The following is an 18,708-nucleotide window of genomic DNA, read 5'->3' as shown; positions in this document are numbered from 1 at the left end:
TCTAATTTTTGGCGGTCGACAGAAGCTTTTCACCAAAGCAGAGTGTGCATTTTACCGTTATGTTCTTTTCTTTTTCGTTGACAAATTGAAAATAATGTGCGTACTTCCATAAACCAAGCGCTGTCCTCTCTGCTATCTTGCCGGGAGTTCGAAAAAAAAAAAAAAACACACACACACACACACACACACACACACACAGGGTCAGGTGCAGGGCACAGACGCATCACAGCCATTGACTTTACGATCACAGAGCTTCGGCTCCGCTGATACATCCGCAGGTGGCACAGTAGACCTAGGACTACTGTCTGACAAAAAGCAGGCTGCAGTCGGGATTTTCCTTTCCTTAAAATAACGGATTACTTTTTTTAAAAAAATAACGAAGTTACTGATTACTTACGCACGAAACTAACGCGTTAAGTTACACATTTCAGGAAAAAAGTAATTAGAGTACTCTAACGCGTTACTTTGTAACGCGTTACCCACAACACTGCTGTTAAAGAATTTGTTGTCTGCCTCTTTTATGTTGTGGTCTACGAGCCAGCCGTAACAGTTATAAGCTGTAAAAATCAACGAATTTCAGAAGATGGGGCATAGAGGTGAAACAATAATGTACATTATGTGAGAAATAATGTGTTTTTTGAACCTTAAACAACATAAACACATTTCATTACACCAAATACACAAAATAATGTTCTTTTTAGCAACATCATATGATAATTTTTTTTTTTTTTTTTTTTTTTTTTTTTACTGTTCTTGCAAACTTAAATATGAACTGAAAATTTTTTTTGTAATAGTCTACTAATTTATTGTATCAATTATTTAAAGCTGGTTATTGTGTATTACATCATGTTATCAAGAGGGGCTTCCTGAGAGATGCTGTAATCACAGAGCTGGCTAACTCTCATGACCTGACAGCAGGGCGGAGATTAACAGGCTTTTTAAATCTATTCTTCGATCGCTTTGAGCTTTGGCCAACACTGAGTGAGATGATCGAAACCTCCAAGCCCCATCATGTTTGACTGATCTTTCCCACAGGATAACAACAACTGCTATCTGCAGAAATGTGCTGATCTATCTCCTGTTGCTCTTGAACTCCTGAAGGTAAGCTTTGTTTTAGTTATGTGGTGATATCTTTGTTTACCAGTAGCCAAAACTGTTATTTTAGTCATTAGAAGTGAGCTGGGCAAATGATACAAAGGCAGTTTAAGGGCAATTTTGTTGAGAAATAAATCTACTGTAAGTTGTTTGACAAATTACAATTGTACAAATTAAATTGTATTCCAACAGTTTGTGTGTTGTGGTGTTTTATGCTTATCCTTGTTTATTTTAATGATCGATTAAATATATTTCAATGTGCAGTAATTTGAATAATGTAGTGTTCTGTGGTACCATTTGCTATTTATTAATGTTTAAAGGTCCATACTTGGTTTGGCTTGTTTTCTTACTTGAAAACAGACAGTCATATTATATCAGACAACACTGTATTGATCTCAGAACAAAAGGAAATCAAGTGTATTTATTTATGTAATGTATTTCCATCTTCCTAAAAATAATGAAAAGAATATTCAATAAGATATATCTGGGATGAAGCCCCTTTCGTGATGTGTATTTTATTATCAATTATCAGCTTTCTGAATATGCCTTAATGACAATTTAGAGAGTGTTGAATAGCACGTCATTGTCATTAAATAATTATATGTATATTTTTCCTTTGTACTCACATACTGAATTTTGTGTGTTGTTTTGTTGTGCTTATGTTTTGCCTTTCACGGTTTTAACCTGTTAATTTTATGTTTATTTATACATATATAATAATATATATTAATATTATTATTATTATTATAACATTCTAATAGAATCACTGTGGATGCTGTCTTCATGACCTCAGGTATATTCAGAAACTATATGGAACACATGTATTTTTAAAAGTGTATATTTGTCAAGGTCCATTTGACAACTAAATATTCATCTAATAGTCATTATATATTTGGTGTCATATCTGTGGTGTATAAGTTGCTGACTGAATATGCAGCTTTAATCTGTACATCCGTTTTTCTGGATATCTCTGTCAGGTCATGTCAGATGTTACATCACTCTTGATAATAATGTCGCTCGAAGGAGAAATGACCTAACATGCACGGAAATAATTTTTTCTTGATCTTGACAGTTAATCTTTATAACCCTGTAATGTCACAGTCCATAAATAATAATTTTCTTTGTGCGAACTGAAGAGCTTGACTTCTCATTCTTCAGATTCGTTCCTTTAGAAATCTAACTTTGTCTATGTGTTTTTTCCACATCCCAGCTTTGCCAACGAGGTCTATTCATTCCATGGAAGAGGAGAGATCTTTGTAGCCCCAGCGAAAACATTGTTTATTTTGAGCAGCAATCTCAACGTTTTCTTGATTCCAAGGAAATACAGATTTTAGCTTTTTGTGTGGTGGTACATGTGAGAGGTTGAAAGTGTTTCTCCAACGTGTCCTCCAGAAACTCAGACTGTTTTCCAAAGCAGACGAGTCTCAACCCTCTCCTACAGCAGAGATGGGAAGTGTGAGATCACACCGGTATAGCATAGTTTCCTCTGAGGAAGGCAGGGTAAAGCTGTCCCCCATCGCCGTGCAGAATGGCTACGGGAATGGAAATGCGGGTGGCAAAGTGCACACACATCAGCAAACACAAACCCGCTTCGTCACCAAGGATGGACACTGCAATGTGCAGTTTATCAACATGAGTGAAAGAGGTCAACGCTACCTGGCGGACATCTTCACAACGTGCGTTGACATCCGCTGGCGTTGGATGATGGTCCTCTTCTGCCTCTCCTTTCTGCTATCCTGGCTGCTTTTCGGACTTATATTCTGGTTCATTGCCCTTTCATCCGGTGACTCAGACAATCAAGAACAGATATGCATTTCGAACGTTGACAGCTTCACAGCAGCTTTTCTGTTTTCTGTGGAGACACAAACAACTATTGGTTATGGCTACCGATATGTAACGGAGGACTGCCCCTTTGCTGTCTTCATGGTGGTTTTCCAGAGCATCTTGGGATGCATCATCGATGCCTTCATCATTGGTGCGGTCATGGCTAAGATGGCCAAGCCTAAGAAAAGAAACGAAACTCTTGTGTTCAGTCACTATGCCACAATAGCCATGAGGGACGGTAAACTGTGTCTAATGTGGAGGATCGGGAACCTCCGGAAAAGCCACCTGGTGGAAGCTCACGTTCGTGCCCAGCTGCTCAAATCCCGCACCACCATTGAAGGTGAGTTCATCCCGCTGGATCAGATAGACATTGATGTCGGATTCGACACTGGCATTGACCGCATATTTTTAGTGTCTCCCATTACCATCGTGCATGAGATTGATGAGGACAGTCCTCTGTATGAGATGAGCAAACAGGAACTGGAAAGTTCAGAGCTGGAGATAGTGGTGATTTTGGAGGGCATGGTGGAAGCTACGGCCATGACCACTCAGTGTCGCAGTTCTTATGTGTCGAGCGAAATCCTGTGGGGCCATCGCTTTGAGTCGGTCCTTTTTGAGGAGAAAAACCATTACAAGGTGGACTACTCACGCTTCGAGAACACCTATGAAGTTCCCAGCACGCCTCAGTGCAGCGCTCGAGATTTGGCTGAAAATAGGTACATCAGGTCCAGCTCCAACTCCAACTCTTTTTGTTATGAGAATGAAGTAGCCTTCATGGATAAAGAGGAAACGGAGGATGATGACGATGATGATGATGATGAAAAAGTCCAGAGGAATATCAGAAGGGACAGTGTGGCCTTGGAAGGATCCAATACCGATGATGTCAAAAGCACAGCTTCCAGTCAGGATACTTTATCGATACAACTCAAACTTTTAAGACAACAGCCTGAGTTATAACTGCTTTTAAAAAAGATGCATGGTACAGTATATGGTGTGTATGGTGTACAGCATAAGAAAGTCTGTTTTGCTGCTGTTTTGAGAGTAATATTTTGCCAGTGGTTTGAGAGGAACACAAGATTGGGTTGCAGATGTCTTGTAACCTGTACTTGCGCTTGTTATCTAAGAAGACAAACATCAACTTTCAAATCTATTTTGACAGTCTATATGCAATCAATTATGATATAGACAAGAACAGCACACAATGTAGATAACATAAAATCTGCTTCAAACTGAGAATAGATTACACTACACAACTTTGCACTGATTTACAATTTGGATGGGGTTGATGCTAGGTGTCCAAATTCAGTATGTAGATCTTTAGGCAGTCAGAGAAGATATTTTTCAAAGAAAAATGTATAGTGTATGATGGTCACAGACAGCCATGTTTTCTTTTTTTTTTCTTTGATTCCATCCAGTCGGAGGACATTAAACATTTTTAATATTCTGAGGCGATTTTAAAACATACTGTATTCACAAGGTACTGGTAGAGCTAGTTTTCTATCCACCATCTTAGGTTTTTTTTCCCATTAACATATATTTGGCCAAAATAGAGTTTGCTCCCTTGGGTTGTAGCTTAATATTGCTACCTACATACTTTGGAAACAGCCTTTATGGAAGCCATTCTTTGATATTGTCTATACATAGCTCAATAGGTTTTGGAGCAGAGCTATAATTTAACAAATGCCAAAGAGTTTGTGGGACAGACAGTTTTGTCTGATTGCACACAGGCTACTAGCAGCATGTTCAGGATAACACCTTGCGCAAAAGCCATGATGAAATCATGTCTTTAAAAGCAAAGGTGGTATAATGAAGAATAGGGAAAATGAGAACCAAATGTTTCCTTTTAATCTGGTCAATTTTGGACATTGAAAACTCACTGCAATGTCATGATTTAAGATAAATGAGTGAAACACAAGGTTAGAAACCTATCCTCCATATTTCACTTGAAAATAACAGGTATTTGTACGGTGGCAGGTTATGCCTGTGTGAACCACTGTATGTTCACAAATAGTTTGAAAACCTGTTAATGAGCTGGTCTCTTAACAACACGTTATTTATCCAGTCTTTCTATAATCGCTGTCCTGTATAAAACACAATAATGTTGATACACTACATTATTGACTTGTGTTGCATATTAACCTCTTAAGTTATTATATCAGTATTGAAGATTAGCCACACATTTTTAATGGGAGTAAGGGTTAATGCTAATCTAGGGCACTTAATGTTTTCTTGTAGTGAACATACTGTAAAACTCCTCAGTCCATGTCCTGCATCTTCTGTGCTCTGTCAAAAATACACTTAACATCTCAGGGTTTGGATGAAATCTGGCATTCATACAAGATAAACAGTCAAAGAGTTGTAAATATATACACTGTACGATGCAAATCTTTGAATAATATGTAAAGAATGTCATGTTCATAGCAGTATATGTGTTTTCCATGTGCAATAGAGCTGTTTATGAATGAAGACATGAATGTTACTTATCTGCTGCTGAAAGATAAACGCTGATAAAAGGTTACAAATACTATTTTGTTTTGTATGACAGTGTGTTACAACCAAAGCAAGGATGACTTGAATTGCTGGAAGGTTTTAAAAACCAGGAAAATTAGGACACCAGTGTCTAAGGTTTTAAGGTTTTTAAAATATAAAACTGTGACAGTAGCTATCACAATAAAACTTACCAGTGATTGAAAATATCATCTACAGTGTGATTTTCAATAAATATGTAGTTTGCCTTGGTTTGTATTAATATCAACGTGAACAAGTCCATATTTTAAAACGTTTGACATCATAAAATATTTTGTCATTTTAATTAGGCCTGCAGCATATTTGCATATTTCACTGAGATAACGGTATTCTAATCAAATCAAATTATGTAATCCTAATATATAACATTCCAAAAATGACATCACAAACACATTCAGCACCTACTGTACATTTAAACAGAAGCAATTCATTTATTTTCAGACATTTTCAGTGTAATAATTGTCACTGAGATCATCCAGACAAAGATTGTCTGGCTGGACTCATTTGAATCCATGGCCCTAGTTTGTGTAAACAGAGAATTGATTGGACACAGGAGATAGAATGAGAGGATTGGATTTTGTTCTGCTGAAAGTCTGATTTAACCCGAGGGAATTTTCCACATTATCAATACATGTCCTCTTTACTAGGGAGGGGGGTTAAATCAGTTAAATCACTTCAATGGGCTTCAAATGCTTAATGAACAAGCAAAAAATGAATAGGTGTTTATGTGCACCAATGCTTACTGTATAATGGCAGAAGTATGGGAGAAAAGTCACTCTCACCTTTAAAACAGTTCAAATCCTTAATAATCCGAGCTACAAATTTAAGTATAGGAAGTAATGTGCACCAGCTGTTGCAGTGAACGTTATCAATTCAGGTGTGTTCTCTACAGTTTAATCTCTAATGTTAGTCTTGATGAAGGAAGTCTGTTTGTGGGATTAGGATTATCCCTCTAACATGTTCTGCAGGGCAATCTATAATGCATTATGAAGTAGTCAATGGTTTTCAGTTCAAGCCAAACGTCAATATGTTTCTCACTCTTGAATTCGAATCGATCGGGTATCTGATTTTTTGTTTTCAGTGAGTCCCCGAACAAAAGTGTTGTGTGACTGAGAGTTGAATGAAAACATCAAAGATTAGGAACTTTGCTGACATGGCGCTGCGGGATGGTAAATGTAAAAGGCGGTGCTACTATTTGGATTTAATATTGAGTCATCGAGTTACAATTTTTAGTCAGAGATGCATGCTAGATAAATCAGGCACAATGAAGAATGACATTCAAGTTGAGGTCCATCAATATAAAATTTTAATGTGATATAAGCACCAAATAGCTGTTTCTCACACAAGCGGAATAAACAGTTGCAATAAAAAAAGATTAAAAAACTTGTGGTTCATATAAAACTCACGACACAATGCCATGTTGCATGAAAATGGCAAAAAAAAAAAACATGTTTTGTTGTTGAATGTAACTAGTCTGCTAACATCTAAACACTGATTAGCACCTACGGAAAGCATAAAGGGACAAACTTTTTAACTAGTGCGTTTTGTAGTGAACGCTGTGCATGTCCGAGACAAGAGACAGTGGGATCTTTTTACTTCTTGAAAATGGCACCTTGATTGATTGATTTAGATTTGATTTGTTTTTTATAGCCTATAATATTCCTCTATTTGGTTCCAAAACTTTTGATTGTTTTAATATTCTGAAATAGGCTTTACAAAATACATATGTAAAATTATATAGGCCAATTATAGTCAATATTAGCCTATAGCAAGAATTGATCAACAGTTTATATGATTGGTGGTTGTCTATTTGAGCCATGATCTCCTGTAAAGCTGCTTCATGAAAAAAAAAAAAAACAGTTTCAAGAGATATAAAAATAAAGCAGAATTGGTCTAAACTGAAATAGCATTCTTGCACAGACTGAATATAGTTCCATTACACAGAAATTAATGTATGAATTATAAAGATCAAAATAGCCTGTGTCAAAAAGACGAGGCGGGTTTGGTATTATTGTCTCTGTTGGCATCTCCACAGTCTGACATTTCCTGAGTGAGCAGTATTGACAGATAGCACATTCCCTCCAACACTGATTACATAAAGCTGCTTCCATTAATGACCTCTAGCCAAACTGAATCAAGTGTTGACTTGATCACAGTACTAAAACTATGCAGCATGGACATTTTGGTTTACCCATATACATTTACCAAAATGTGTATTATTTAACAGAGCACTCTGTGTGCAATGTGTGCAATGCATGTATGCACTTGACCCAACCAGTGTGATAACCCAAAAACAATATGAAGCATGCTTTTACAATGCAAGCATGATTCTTTATTAACTGATCAGATCGACAAATGTTATGACATTACCACTCTAATTTGGATACATACATACAGACTTTTAAATGTATGTAAGCTACTCTTGCATCATTTACTCTGCTGTTCAACTTTTTCCTGTAGTCTGAAGTATACAGTGCATATATGCTACAGTAAGATTTTATTCCAAACATACTGTAGCCTAAGCATCATGTTTCTTTTCCCAACATGCACCTGCCCAGCATCCATAATCACTGCAGCAGCTGCTTCTAAATGCTGCGTTCGCACTGCTGTGCTCCAGCTGGCTTTCTAATAGTTATCTCATGATAGCTTTACTCCAGCCAAATGGCATCATGAAACCTGTCAACACTAAAGTCAGCGTCTGCATACCAAACCACTCTCTTAATTCTAATAGCTCAGTGGCTCTGAGGGTGGCCACTTTCTGACCACCAGAGGGCAATGGGAGTACAGAAGAAGTTTTAGTTTTTGACCCACTGGTTTCAGTTTCTTGGGATTCAAAGTCTCTAACAAAACTCTTTGGTTGCATTTTTAAGACACTAAATGTGAATATGGTTAAAAAATAAATAAAGATATCAGTTTTTGTCCTACCATAAATTAGAAAATGCTGTCAACAGCCATAACCAGAAAGAAATTCACAAGTGTTCTATAACTAAGGTGAATGTTATATGAAGAAACCCTTTGAGAAAAAAAAGACAGGAATACAACTTAAATGTCTTGTGTATTTAAGTGATACTGAAACTGTAATAATATAAAATATACTTTAAATTAATATTTTAAAATATGTTTTCTTTCCATCTCAGAACTTACCAGTGCCTGAAAAAATAGAATATAAGAAACGTATTCAGTGCACAAAATATAACCTTAGTCTAGGTAATGAAGACACAGTAATTTGTGGGTTCATAAATTGGGATTTTAATGAAAATCAACATGAATTACAATATAACATAAGTGAGCAAAAGATCAGTTCAGAATACTCCATAAGACAATGTGTACAAATGCATTAATCATCAAAGAACAAGAACAAGAAAAAGAACAAAGAGTTTTTGATTTTTTTTTTTTCATTTTATGAAATCAATTAGCATGCTCACCATAAAAATTATTACAAATAAAAACAATATCTCGAATATGACTATGGTCATATGATTACCAAGTACTAATAAATTAAGATGAGCTTCCATGCATCATGGTAAAAATAGAAGTAACTATTCAAAACCTATTTTATCTCTGCAATATCCTATTTCCAAAGTGAAACAGGATATTAAATGAGAAAAAAGAAGGGTGGACTTTGATTTTATCCTCTGGGAATTGCCTGAATGGTGAAAAATGGGTGTTGCACACCAGATTGCAACAGAAAAATCTATGCAACTTGAGACGCTTTGGAAAAAGCATCTGCCAAATCCATAAATGTAAATATATTTGGGCATGTATAATTTGCTTTCAAAGCTATTGGGCACCGGAAATCATTAGTAGAGGAGCTAGACTTTTACTTTTTCGCTACTATGAGGCTGTGATAGAGGGGCTTCACAATAATGTGCAGGTAGAGCGAGCTGTCAATGAGGTACTCAGATGCTCTACGCTGCAGGTCCGCTTCTAACAGGAAGTCTCCCGCCTCTTCCGTACTCTGGTGGAAGTTGTAGACATGACGGACCACCACCTTCCCCTGCTTCCGGGTCGAAACGATGACAGTCTTTTGAAAGCTGACACCAGCAAAGTCTGGGCTGGAGGTTGCCGGTGTGACGATGATCCGCGGACGCCCTCCATCGGTACGAGTGGGCTGCAGGGACCCCTGCTCCGGATAAGCAGACCGCACGCTTAGAGGAAGCCAACGAGGAGAGAAAAGAGCATTCCAGGTCACACGTTTGCTAGCGTCGTGGCCACTCGGTCCAAGTTGAGTCTGAAAACTGAAGCTGCGGTCGTCCCGTGTTGGGTTGTTGATGACCCACGGAGAGCCCCATGCTGGCGACAGATAGTTACGAGGCGCAAAGAGGCTGCAGTTTACGTCAAAGTACTTTGCGAGCTGGATGGGTGAGGCTGCATGGAACTGGAAGGCTAGGTAGAGCAGATCGCGTACCGATTCGTAATACTTCAACATCACAGACGACTTCTTCTGCAGGTGGAACAAGTGTTGAGGTGATATCATGGCATAGCGTATTGCTTTGAGAGCACTCTCGGCCGTCTCAGCTGAGGGCTGGTTCTGGTTGATCCAGGCCTCCAGAGCTTCGTACAGCTCCAGTTCACTCTGCAGAACCAGGTCTGAACGCTGCAGCAAAGTAAGCAGCAGTTCTTCGCTCACTGAGCTCCATTCGGCGCTGTGTAGAACCGACGACAGGTTCCAGGACAGGTACTGCAGGCAGCTGTTCTGCAGGGTCACGTCCCCGATCTGCGTGGCGTATTGGTACCAGCTCACCACGTGACCCGTGGACGAGTCGCTGGACAGGTGCTGGGTCATGTACTGGGTGAGGCCCTGCTGGAGGTCCCACACGTGGTACTTGCTGGCGAGCTTGTGTAGAGGAATGGCCTGGTTCAGACGCACTGTGATGTCACCACAGTATAAGTACCTGCAGGGAAAGATCAGCCTTACCATTAATGTTTTACCTTGGATAACTGATTACCCTGAGGCTTTACCTCAAGGGCCAGATTAAGTAAACAGGGCAAATTGGAGTGCAGTTCCATATAAATGCTTCATAATATTCACTAATATACTATAGTAGTGGAAGGTAATGTTTAAAAACTCAGTTTAATGTGATTTGTTAAAAATCTGTGATATGAAAAAGATAAATAAAACAGAATGTTTAAGCAAAATAAAAACTATTTGTTGAAAATCTACATAAAAAATATGTATAAAAAATAGGATATATATTAATAAAATATTATTGACTACTATAGTTTAGTAGTGGAATGTATCATTTAAATTGTTGTTTAAATTACCCTCCAAAGGTGGAAAATCTACAATATAAATTAGAATTAAAAATAAATAAAACAAATAAATAAAAAAATAGAAAAAAAGTCTCAGTGTAAAAATCTACAATATATTTAAATTACAAATAATAAATACATAATTTGAAAAACAGAACAATGCACTACAATACAAAATAAAAAAAGAAATAGGATATATTCATAAAATAAAAATAATTTTGTTTAAAATATAAAATAAAAAAGAAATAAACACATTAATGTGTTTGTTTGAAAACCTAGAATATAAATTAGAAATAAATGTAAATCTGAAATATAAATATAAATGTAATGTAAAAAAAAAAAAAAAAAAAAAAATGTTGACAATCTAAAATTCAAATTGTAATAGAGCATTAATCCTTTGCTCTGTTACTTCACATTACAACTCAACAAGAGGAAGTGAATCCAACAGAATGAGATCATTACACAGGAAAACCATTACATCACAGTATTTTTCCTAGAAACCCCAGTTGGTTGCTCCCAGTTAGTGGAGTGGTATGGTTTATTGATTATAGATTTAGGTTGGTAACAGTAAGGTTGTAGGTTCAAGGGTAACACATGAACATTCACCTCAACCCTATGTTGCTCCATTGGGGATGTGCTTGTAATAAGTATTCTGTAAATCACTTTCGATCAAAAATATGCTAAATGTCCAATTAGTAATGAATCACTCACCTAATGAACTTATCAAAGACAGCTACACAGTCTGGAGTCTCTCTGAGGATCATCGCAGTGGAGTTTCTGGTCTGTAGGAGCTCATCAAACACGTCGCTCTGTAGACTCAACACCAGCGAGTGGACCTGGATGAGCTTCACCTCGTCCGTGTTTAAGGTCTGAACACGCAGGGTCACGTCACTGCCGTTTCCCTGGGTCAGCAGGGCCTCCATGCGCTGCACCAGCGCCATTGAATGGTTCAGTGTGGTAGCACTGTTCTCCAACACCACATCTGACTTCAGAGCAGCTGCGGGACACAAACGGGACATTTGTGTGCAGAATGGAGCTTTTTTAACATCTCACAACTTCAGAAGAGTAAAAAAAAACATTTTTGCACATTCAAAAACAAGAACAATGCGTATTACGAGATGTTTAGATGTTCTTGCATGCATTTGCACTGCATATTTTATCAGATATTGAATAATGCATGCGCAATTTTTGAAACAATTGTAGCCATTCTTTCTTGTATTTCATCTATGTAGTTGTAACTGCTCTTATGAATTCAAAACACACCCAAAAAAACTGGCCTTCCATCCAGTTCTTTTTGGCACTCAACTGAAATTCTTCCTTTTTCCATGTAATCATAGGCATATAAAAATTAAGTGTTAGAGCAATTATTTTGCATTTCAGCTTCCAAGGCACTTTAAGTGAGCCTGAGAAAAGGAGGAAAAAGACTGAATGCAAAATCAGGAGCAAGACTTTAATGAAAGGCTCCGACTGCCGCTCGCTGCTCTTCAAGTCATGTGACTCATTACAGTTTGATCAGTTCACTCATTTTGAAAGCTACTGCATTTCCTGTAAAGATGGTGACTTCACTTATGCAAATGCAACTGAACTATGCAACATTGTGTCTATATGAAGAAACACTTTACAGAAGATTTTTACGTAAAATAAATTGTGTTCGTAATCCATATTAGATTGTGCTTTTGTGCATATTATGCAACTACTGTGTAGAAAATGACCAAATAAAGTCCTAATCTTTGCTCTGATCATATTAATAATGGCTTTTGGACTAAAAATTGAAAATAACAAACACATGAGAAGAAAAATCTTGTAATTTACAGAAATACATGATTATTAAAATCTATGATCTTACCTCCTACACAAAGTGCAACACAAAGGTTGGCCACATAGAGCAGAGCAGGAACACTTCCTCCAGAGTTCAGCATCTCTCGTCCTCGATTAATGTCGTCCTTCCTTGCCTTTTGTTCACTCCGATCTCTCCCTCTCTGTATGTGCTGCTCAGGCTCCCTGTCCCGCACTCTTTATGTAGGACGCTGGCACATCGCTGAGCATCTCTCAGCCTCATGGAGCCCTCTGATTGGTGGAATCCGGCTGGGCCGTTGCCATGACGACCGCTTTGATTGTGAGTTGCTCCTCTTTCAATGTTACATGATATCGATCTGTGGCACCGGGCCGCGTGTTTGGACTGAAGTGGGCGTCTGGAGTGGGATGCGGTCTACACATGGGGGCTATTGCTTCTGTGTTAGCTCAAATAAAGGAAAAGAATACACTGGAAGATGAATATTATTGCACATTGTTGCACAATGCTGAATTGCACAGAAGATATCTATTTAGTAGCATATTAAAAAACAAATGCATTCACAAATTACTGATTGAGTGAATACCAATTCCCTGCAATATAACCACTTGTTACAAATAATATATATATCTTATATAAATCTGTGGAATTTGTACTTCTTTTTTTAATTTTATCATCCTCTAGTTGACAATCGATTGCTTTAAAAAAGGAATTTATATTTAATCACAAAAAGTGCAGGATGAGAATAAAACACATATATTCATATTGTAATACCTTCATTTTTAAAACATAAATATTTAGAATAATCCTTCTGAATCTGAAAGGACAAACTGCAACTCACTGTGCAAGTGTGCATTATATAAAGGTGTGAATCTATTTTTTTTTTTTTACTTTTATACAGTCCTCCTACATCCACTTGTAAATATTTAATCACAAAATCCATCAATATGGTTTTGTTGACCAGCAGATGTGGCATGCTACATTGAGATATAATACAATACTATATAATGCACAGAGCAGAGCATCATGTGGAGGTCATGGCAGCCCTGTCCTGCTCATGTTTGTCTCTCTCTGTCTGTACAGCTGCACCACTCTCTCCAGCTCTTCTTCCATCATCCTCTTCTTCATCATAGAGGGTTTGCTGACTGACATAGGACTGAGACCCAGGAGGGAGCTCTGCCCCTGGAGATAAGATCAGCATGATAATACTGAACAAACAGCATTAACTAGCATCTCAAAAAGGAGTAAAGGCACGCAAACAAGTTACCTGGGGTTTGACTATGGCTTTCCTTGATTTAACACAGTGATGAGCTCCATGGCAACCTCTCCAAACAGTACTTCATCTAAGAGAAAGAAGAAACGATGGAATATGAATATGTTTTGAAATGTGAAGCTTAATTTTTATAGGGTAAATCTCACTAAATGAATGCATGCCTTTAAACATCTCCTCCTCCTCACGCTCCTCTTGCTGGTTTAGCTTCTTTTTCTGTTGCAGAAGTTTCCCTTTATGTAACCTAAAACAAAGACAAAGGCACTTTAACACACTAATGCAGGATTAGAAATTAATGCAGTCTTTATTTATAGAAACCTTCCATAATTATATGCATTTGTTATGAAATCGATTACTGAAACATTGATAGGCTTAACAGATTTAGTCAACTCATTTGATTAGCTATAAATCATCTTAAACTGGCAACATGCTGAAATAAAAATATAATACAAATCTATATAAAAATAAAATAAATTAAAATACATTTAAATCATGAACATCAAAAAAAAAATTGTTTTTTTTTTGTTTTTGTTTTTGTTTTTTTATATCACTGATGCGTTATCATAGTTTTCATTAATATTTTGAATTAGATTTTATTTTTATATTTTGATTTCAATTAAATTTTAGTTTCAGTTTTAGTAATTTTGTTGTATGTTTTCGTCATTGGTATGTTTATTTATTAGTTTGAATGATTTGGGGTTATTTCAGTACTTCCAAAATTGGCAACAACCTGAAATAAAAATATAATAAAATATAATAAATAGAACAAAAATTTATATAAAGTGTTTTTTAAAAATATATTAAAAAATACGTCTTTCAAGAAAATGTTTTTAATGGTTCAGTTTTAGTAAACAACAATAATAACCGTAATAATGACTTTGCTGAACTAACCTATTTTTCTTTTTTGATTTGTTCTCCTCTGTCTCTTCTTCGTTCTTTGGCTTGACCTCCGGATGTCCCTCTGCCTGGTTGTTCGTGAGTCATTCGCTGCACATAATCTCTCTCTGACTCCTGTCGTCCTCGGTGGAAGTGTGGGATAGGAAAATCTCATGAAAACGTCTTTGACTTAAAAGTTAAAAAAGAAACATATATGAACATAGAGCAAGATGTCCCCTCCTCGGCTGTCCTTGCCACTGGCCGTGTCATCAGGCAGTCTTTGTGGGACACTATAGCTTGTCTGCAGACAAAACCCTAACAGCAAGCAGCCCACAAGGTGTACCTCAATTTTTATTAACTAACTGCATTCAATCGTTTTAACAGAATCCCAGTATGACTACACTCCTTTCAAATGAGTAACAATAATGTGCAGGGACAAAAATAAATATCTTATGAATGAAAGGTCAGATCATGTTAAACCACTGCTTCAAAAAAATCACAACTGGCTTTCCAGGCATAATGGCATTAATTAATATTGACATCATATTGTTAACACTTTCATTATCAATGACACCATTACCACTGTTCAAAGCTTTGATTACTATTTTGATAAGAACTCTATTGATTTTTTTTTTTTTTTTTCATAATCAACTTTTATAAGTGAACGTCATGCAGGCCTTAAAATATTAAAAATCATTCACATAAAATAATTGTTCATGCAAGTTTATGGGTCTGCTTTTATTGTGCAGAGCAGACCACAAGACTTATATCTCACCCTTGCATTATAACACAAAAAAAGTATCCTTTTTCACAACATAACGTTAGTAAGTATTCATATATTTTCCAGTGGATTTTCTGTGTCATTTTTTTCTCCATTTAATCTGGTTAAAACACACATTTTACGGCTTTTTGGAGATTGTCTAATCGGTGCCCATTTCCTACTTGTGATTTCAATGAAAATGTGAGTACCCAAGTTCATTAACTTATTTCTCTCATTTATTTCCTCCACTGTTGCCATACTATGCTGATAACCACCCAAATTATTTAGGCTACCACTCAAGAAGACCACTGTAGTAATGTCAGGTCATAAACATTTGCATAATTATTTACATTATGTTGTATTTAAGATGCAACTGGTTCATGACCACACAATCAGACGATAGACAAGATTTAGTCATGTCTGTTAACAGGCTAAATTAAATCGCAGATGTCCCATGTTAATAATTGTAACTCTGTTACCATTGGGAGAAAAACAATATCATTTTAATAGTGCGTTAGTTCCTTCCTGCTCCTGATTGTGTTGACCTATCTTTCTGGACATGTCTGAATCACATATTTCCTCTTTCCATTATTTCTGCTACTGTTGGATTAAACATTTTCTTTGACTCTAACCATTTTAATCAGGAGCTGCTACCACACCTTTCCTTCTGCATTGACATCCGTTATAGAAATTGGCTCTGAACATACGTATGATTTCAGAATAACATCAGGAGGTGTTATATCTTGGTGAAGTTCAATGTGCCATGAATTCATGTCCAACTAAGCTGACAAATTTGGGAATATACAATATAATAAAGTGTCATCTGGGAGGAAATGGTTAAATATGCATTTATTTTTATTTATGCAGTCTTTATCCCATTTCTGCAAAAGTTTTTCTTTAGTTTAAATATACTGTAGGTGTAAAAATACATAACGTCTGAATGTTTGGTTTGTAATTCTAAATATTGCATATGAGACATGAAGTGTTTTCCAGGCAATGCCAAATGATGGAGAATAAAAGCTGCATTTTGCAAAGGTGTATTACCACAAAATTGGCTTAATAATCCGGGTTCCACTCTTCCCATTACATTAGTTTTATTTTCCAAAGCTTGTATACTCAGAAATCAGGCTCATTCAAACCCAGCTGACTAAACCTTTCCATGAGCCGGGGACACCCGGATGACCCTCGGTCTCCACCTGAGAGAACAACACGCTCTTTGAGTCCAGAAAGCGGACAGACTGATTGTTGATACATTCAGAATGGCCTGACTCACCGTTTCCTGAGAAAGCTCCACTCCCAGGTACACACAGTGACCTGTCTGCATAGCAGCCTCTTTGTGACCTGTTTACATGCGGATTCCCCAAATATACTGTATTTTTATGCTGTATTTTTAATTGAATAAAATTGATTTCCTGGATTTTTCTTTTTCAGGGTTGCACTTGCTGTCGTTCAGAGAAGGTCACGTGTTTGTGGTCAGTCGGCACCATGTACAGCTGTGAAGAAACAAAGGCTTTCAACAACACGTGACGAGACCTAAATAGGAATTATCCTGTGCTCTCTGTCAAAATAATTTGTGACATAACTCAGGGGGCACATTCCAGGAAGGGTCACCCAGCTTGTTGGGAAGCACCAGTGAGGAAGGGGAAACAAACTCCATAAGGGGTCATCCAGTTTCACCCAAGCTAATCCAAGTTTGGCTTGCTGTTTTTATGACTGGCGGAGCACTTGTGAGGGTGATATGTCTGGGTGTTGGTGTATTTAGACATACTGGTGGATGGTTTTAAACATTAGCTCAGAGCTTACATTCAGAACGTATATCATGTGACTTACATAGTTGTCTGTTTCTACAGAGAGCTGTTGAGGAACCCCTGAAGATTCCACCAAACTGAACATTTTCTGAAGTGGACATCTATGATGATCTGATCACCTGTCTGTGTTTAAGTGGTCTACTGAGGAACAAAGTTCTGGAAAAAAAAAAAACAAGAGAAAGATGCTTCATCACAATTCCTGTCTCAACGTAATCTTAATCTATATTCTTTTGAGACAGCGTTGACTCATGGAAGGAAAAGTACACGCACAGCAACTTACACAGTTGGTATTATTGACAATATGAGTCACTAAGTGAAAAAACCAAGAGAGGAGATAGTTTTGGCTAGAAACCTACATTTGAAAATTCCACCTGACTGAACAAGAGTTAAGTCATAAAGAAGTGTTAGCTATTTACTGCCAGCTCAGAGTCTCCATTGGGAGTCCGAGTGGTGCTCTGGAAATACATTTTTGGGAACATGAAGATAGAATCTAGCTTGAGTAGATGTTCTAGTCACGCACAGAACAAACTCATCAGTCCACAATTTGCAGGAGTCTAGTTTTTAGAGATGAGCAAAGAAAATATTTTTTGAGCGCCACTACAGATAGTCCTACTACTTCAGCACACATGTAAAAGTATATATATATTAGAAAAAAATACATAAAACAAATATATGTATTTTGCAATTCAAATTGGGTCGGCAGAAATCGCACACTTCACCTTTAACTTCTGAAGGACCTTATGTTTCTCAATTTGGATATCCACAGGAATGCTTTAACCGAGTCAGTTTCGTTTGCTGCGCAAATAATAAATATCCCCCAATGCCAGAAGCTTCATTTAAATGGATTCCTTATCACTGGTGGTGGCTGCCTTTCAGAAAATTATTTTATTTCTAAAATAACCTTGAGCTAATATTTACAGATGCTAAAGAAGGCACTTGTGGTCAAAGAGAGCACAAGATGAGCCCTAGCTCTGAATTAAGCCTCCAGATACCACACTGCTCCAAAACGGATGAAACTGGCCACTGACGCAAATCCTGAGAGACAGTGTGCAATCCAAGACACATATTTCCCTCCTCTGTGTGTCTCTGTCTTGTATTTTTTATGTCTCTGTTAACAGGACTTCTCAGAAGTGAATGCAATGTGTCATTATGTTACATTACGGGTTCTTTAAATAGAGTCATCATGCATCTTTGTTTGTAAGTAAACGGATACAGTGGCAATAAAATGTTTCTGGACACTAAAGATGCAATTAAAAATGTATAAATGTCTTTGCATTATGTAACAGAATATCAAAACAAGGGGTTATCATAAAAAACACTTTCTAGAAAAACATTTCACGAAATGAAGCTTGTTGGGCTTCAAACTATGAAGCAATCATCAGATTTGCATTTATTTGTGAACATATGCATATGTTCAAAATAAAAAAAGGAAAAAGGGCACTTTCTGATTGTCAGAGTTTGTAAAACATGTTCATGTGTTAATACGATGACAGCTGTGTGAAAT

General features: G+C 37.0%; 2 protein-coding genes across 2 annotated transcripts; one reads left to right on the top strand and one right to left on the bottom strand.

The window, feature by feature from the left end:
* Nucleotides 1-832: 832 nt before the first annotated feature.
* On the top strand, nt 833-4,172 carry LOC113067646 (inward rectifier potassium channel 2-like). The gene is made up of 2 exons (XM_026240022.1): nt 833-1,101; nt 2,306-4,172. The coding sequence occupies exon 2, from the start codon at nt 2,542-2,544 to the stop codon at nt 3,874-3,876; it is 1,335 nt and encodes a 444-aa protein (XP_026095807.1). The 5' UTR covers nt 833-1,101; nt 2,306-2,541; the 3' UTR covers nt 3,877-4,172.
* Nucleotides 4,173-8,680: 4,508 nt separating this feature from the next.
* Nucleotides 8,681-13,028, bottom strand: LOC113067644 (BTB/POZ domain-containing protein 17-like). Its single transcript, XM_026240019.1, has 3 exons — nt 12,545-13,028; nt 11,410-11,695; nt 8,681-10,340 (listed from the first exon to the last, which is right to left on the bottom strand). The coding sequence occupies exons 1-3, from the start codon at nt 12,615-12,617 to the stop codon at nt 9,266-9,268; spliced, it is 1,434 nt and encodes a 477-aa protein (XP_026095804.1). The 5' UTR covers nt 12,618-13,028; the 3' UTR covers nt 8,681-9,265.
* Between the last annotated feature and the right edge of the window lie 5,680 nt (nt 13,029-18,708).

This window comes from Carassius auratus, linkage group LG28B, assembly GCF_003368295.1.
Source record: "Carassius auratus strain Wakin linkage group LG28B, ASM336829v1, whole genome shotgun sequence".
Taxonomy (NCBI): domain Eukaryota; kingdom Metazoa; phylum Chordata; class Actinopteri; order Cypriniformes; family Cyprinidae; genus Carassius; species Carassius auratus.
Note: the sequence above shows the minus strand (reverse complement) of the source record. Positions and strands in the feature narration are given on the sequence as shown.

Bases quoted from the DNA above. Each gene is read 5' to 3' on its own strand.
- LOC113067646 (XM_026240022.1), top strand. From the start codon at position 2,542: ATGGGAAGTGTGAGATCACACCGGTATAGCATAGTTTCCTCTGAGGAA.
- LOC113067644 (XM_026240019.1), bottom strand. From the start codon at position 12,617: ATGCTGAACTCTGGAGGAAGTGTTCCTGCTCTGCTCTATGTGGCCAAC. The intron at 11,696-12,544 runs GTAAGATCATAG...TGTGTCCCGCAG, and splicing joins TGTTGCACTTTGTGTAGGAG to CTGCTCTGAAGTCAGATGTG. The intron at 10,341-11,409 runs GTGAGTGATTCA...CTTTCCCTGCAG, and splicing joins GTCTTTGATAAGTTCATTAG to GTACTTATACTGTGGTGACA.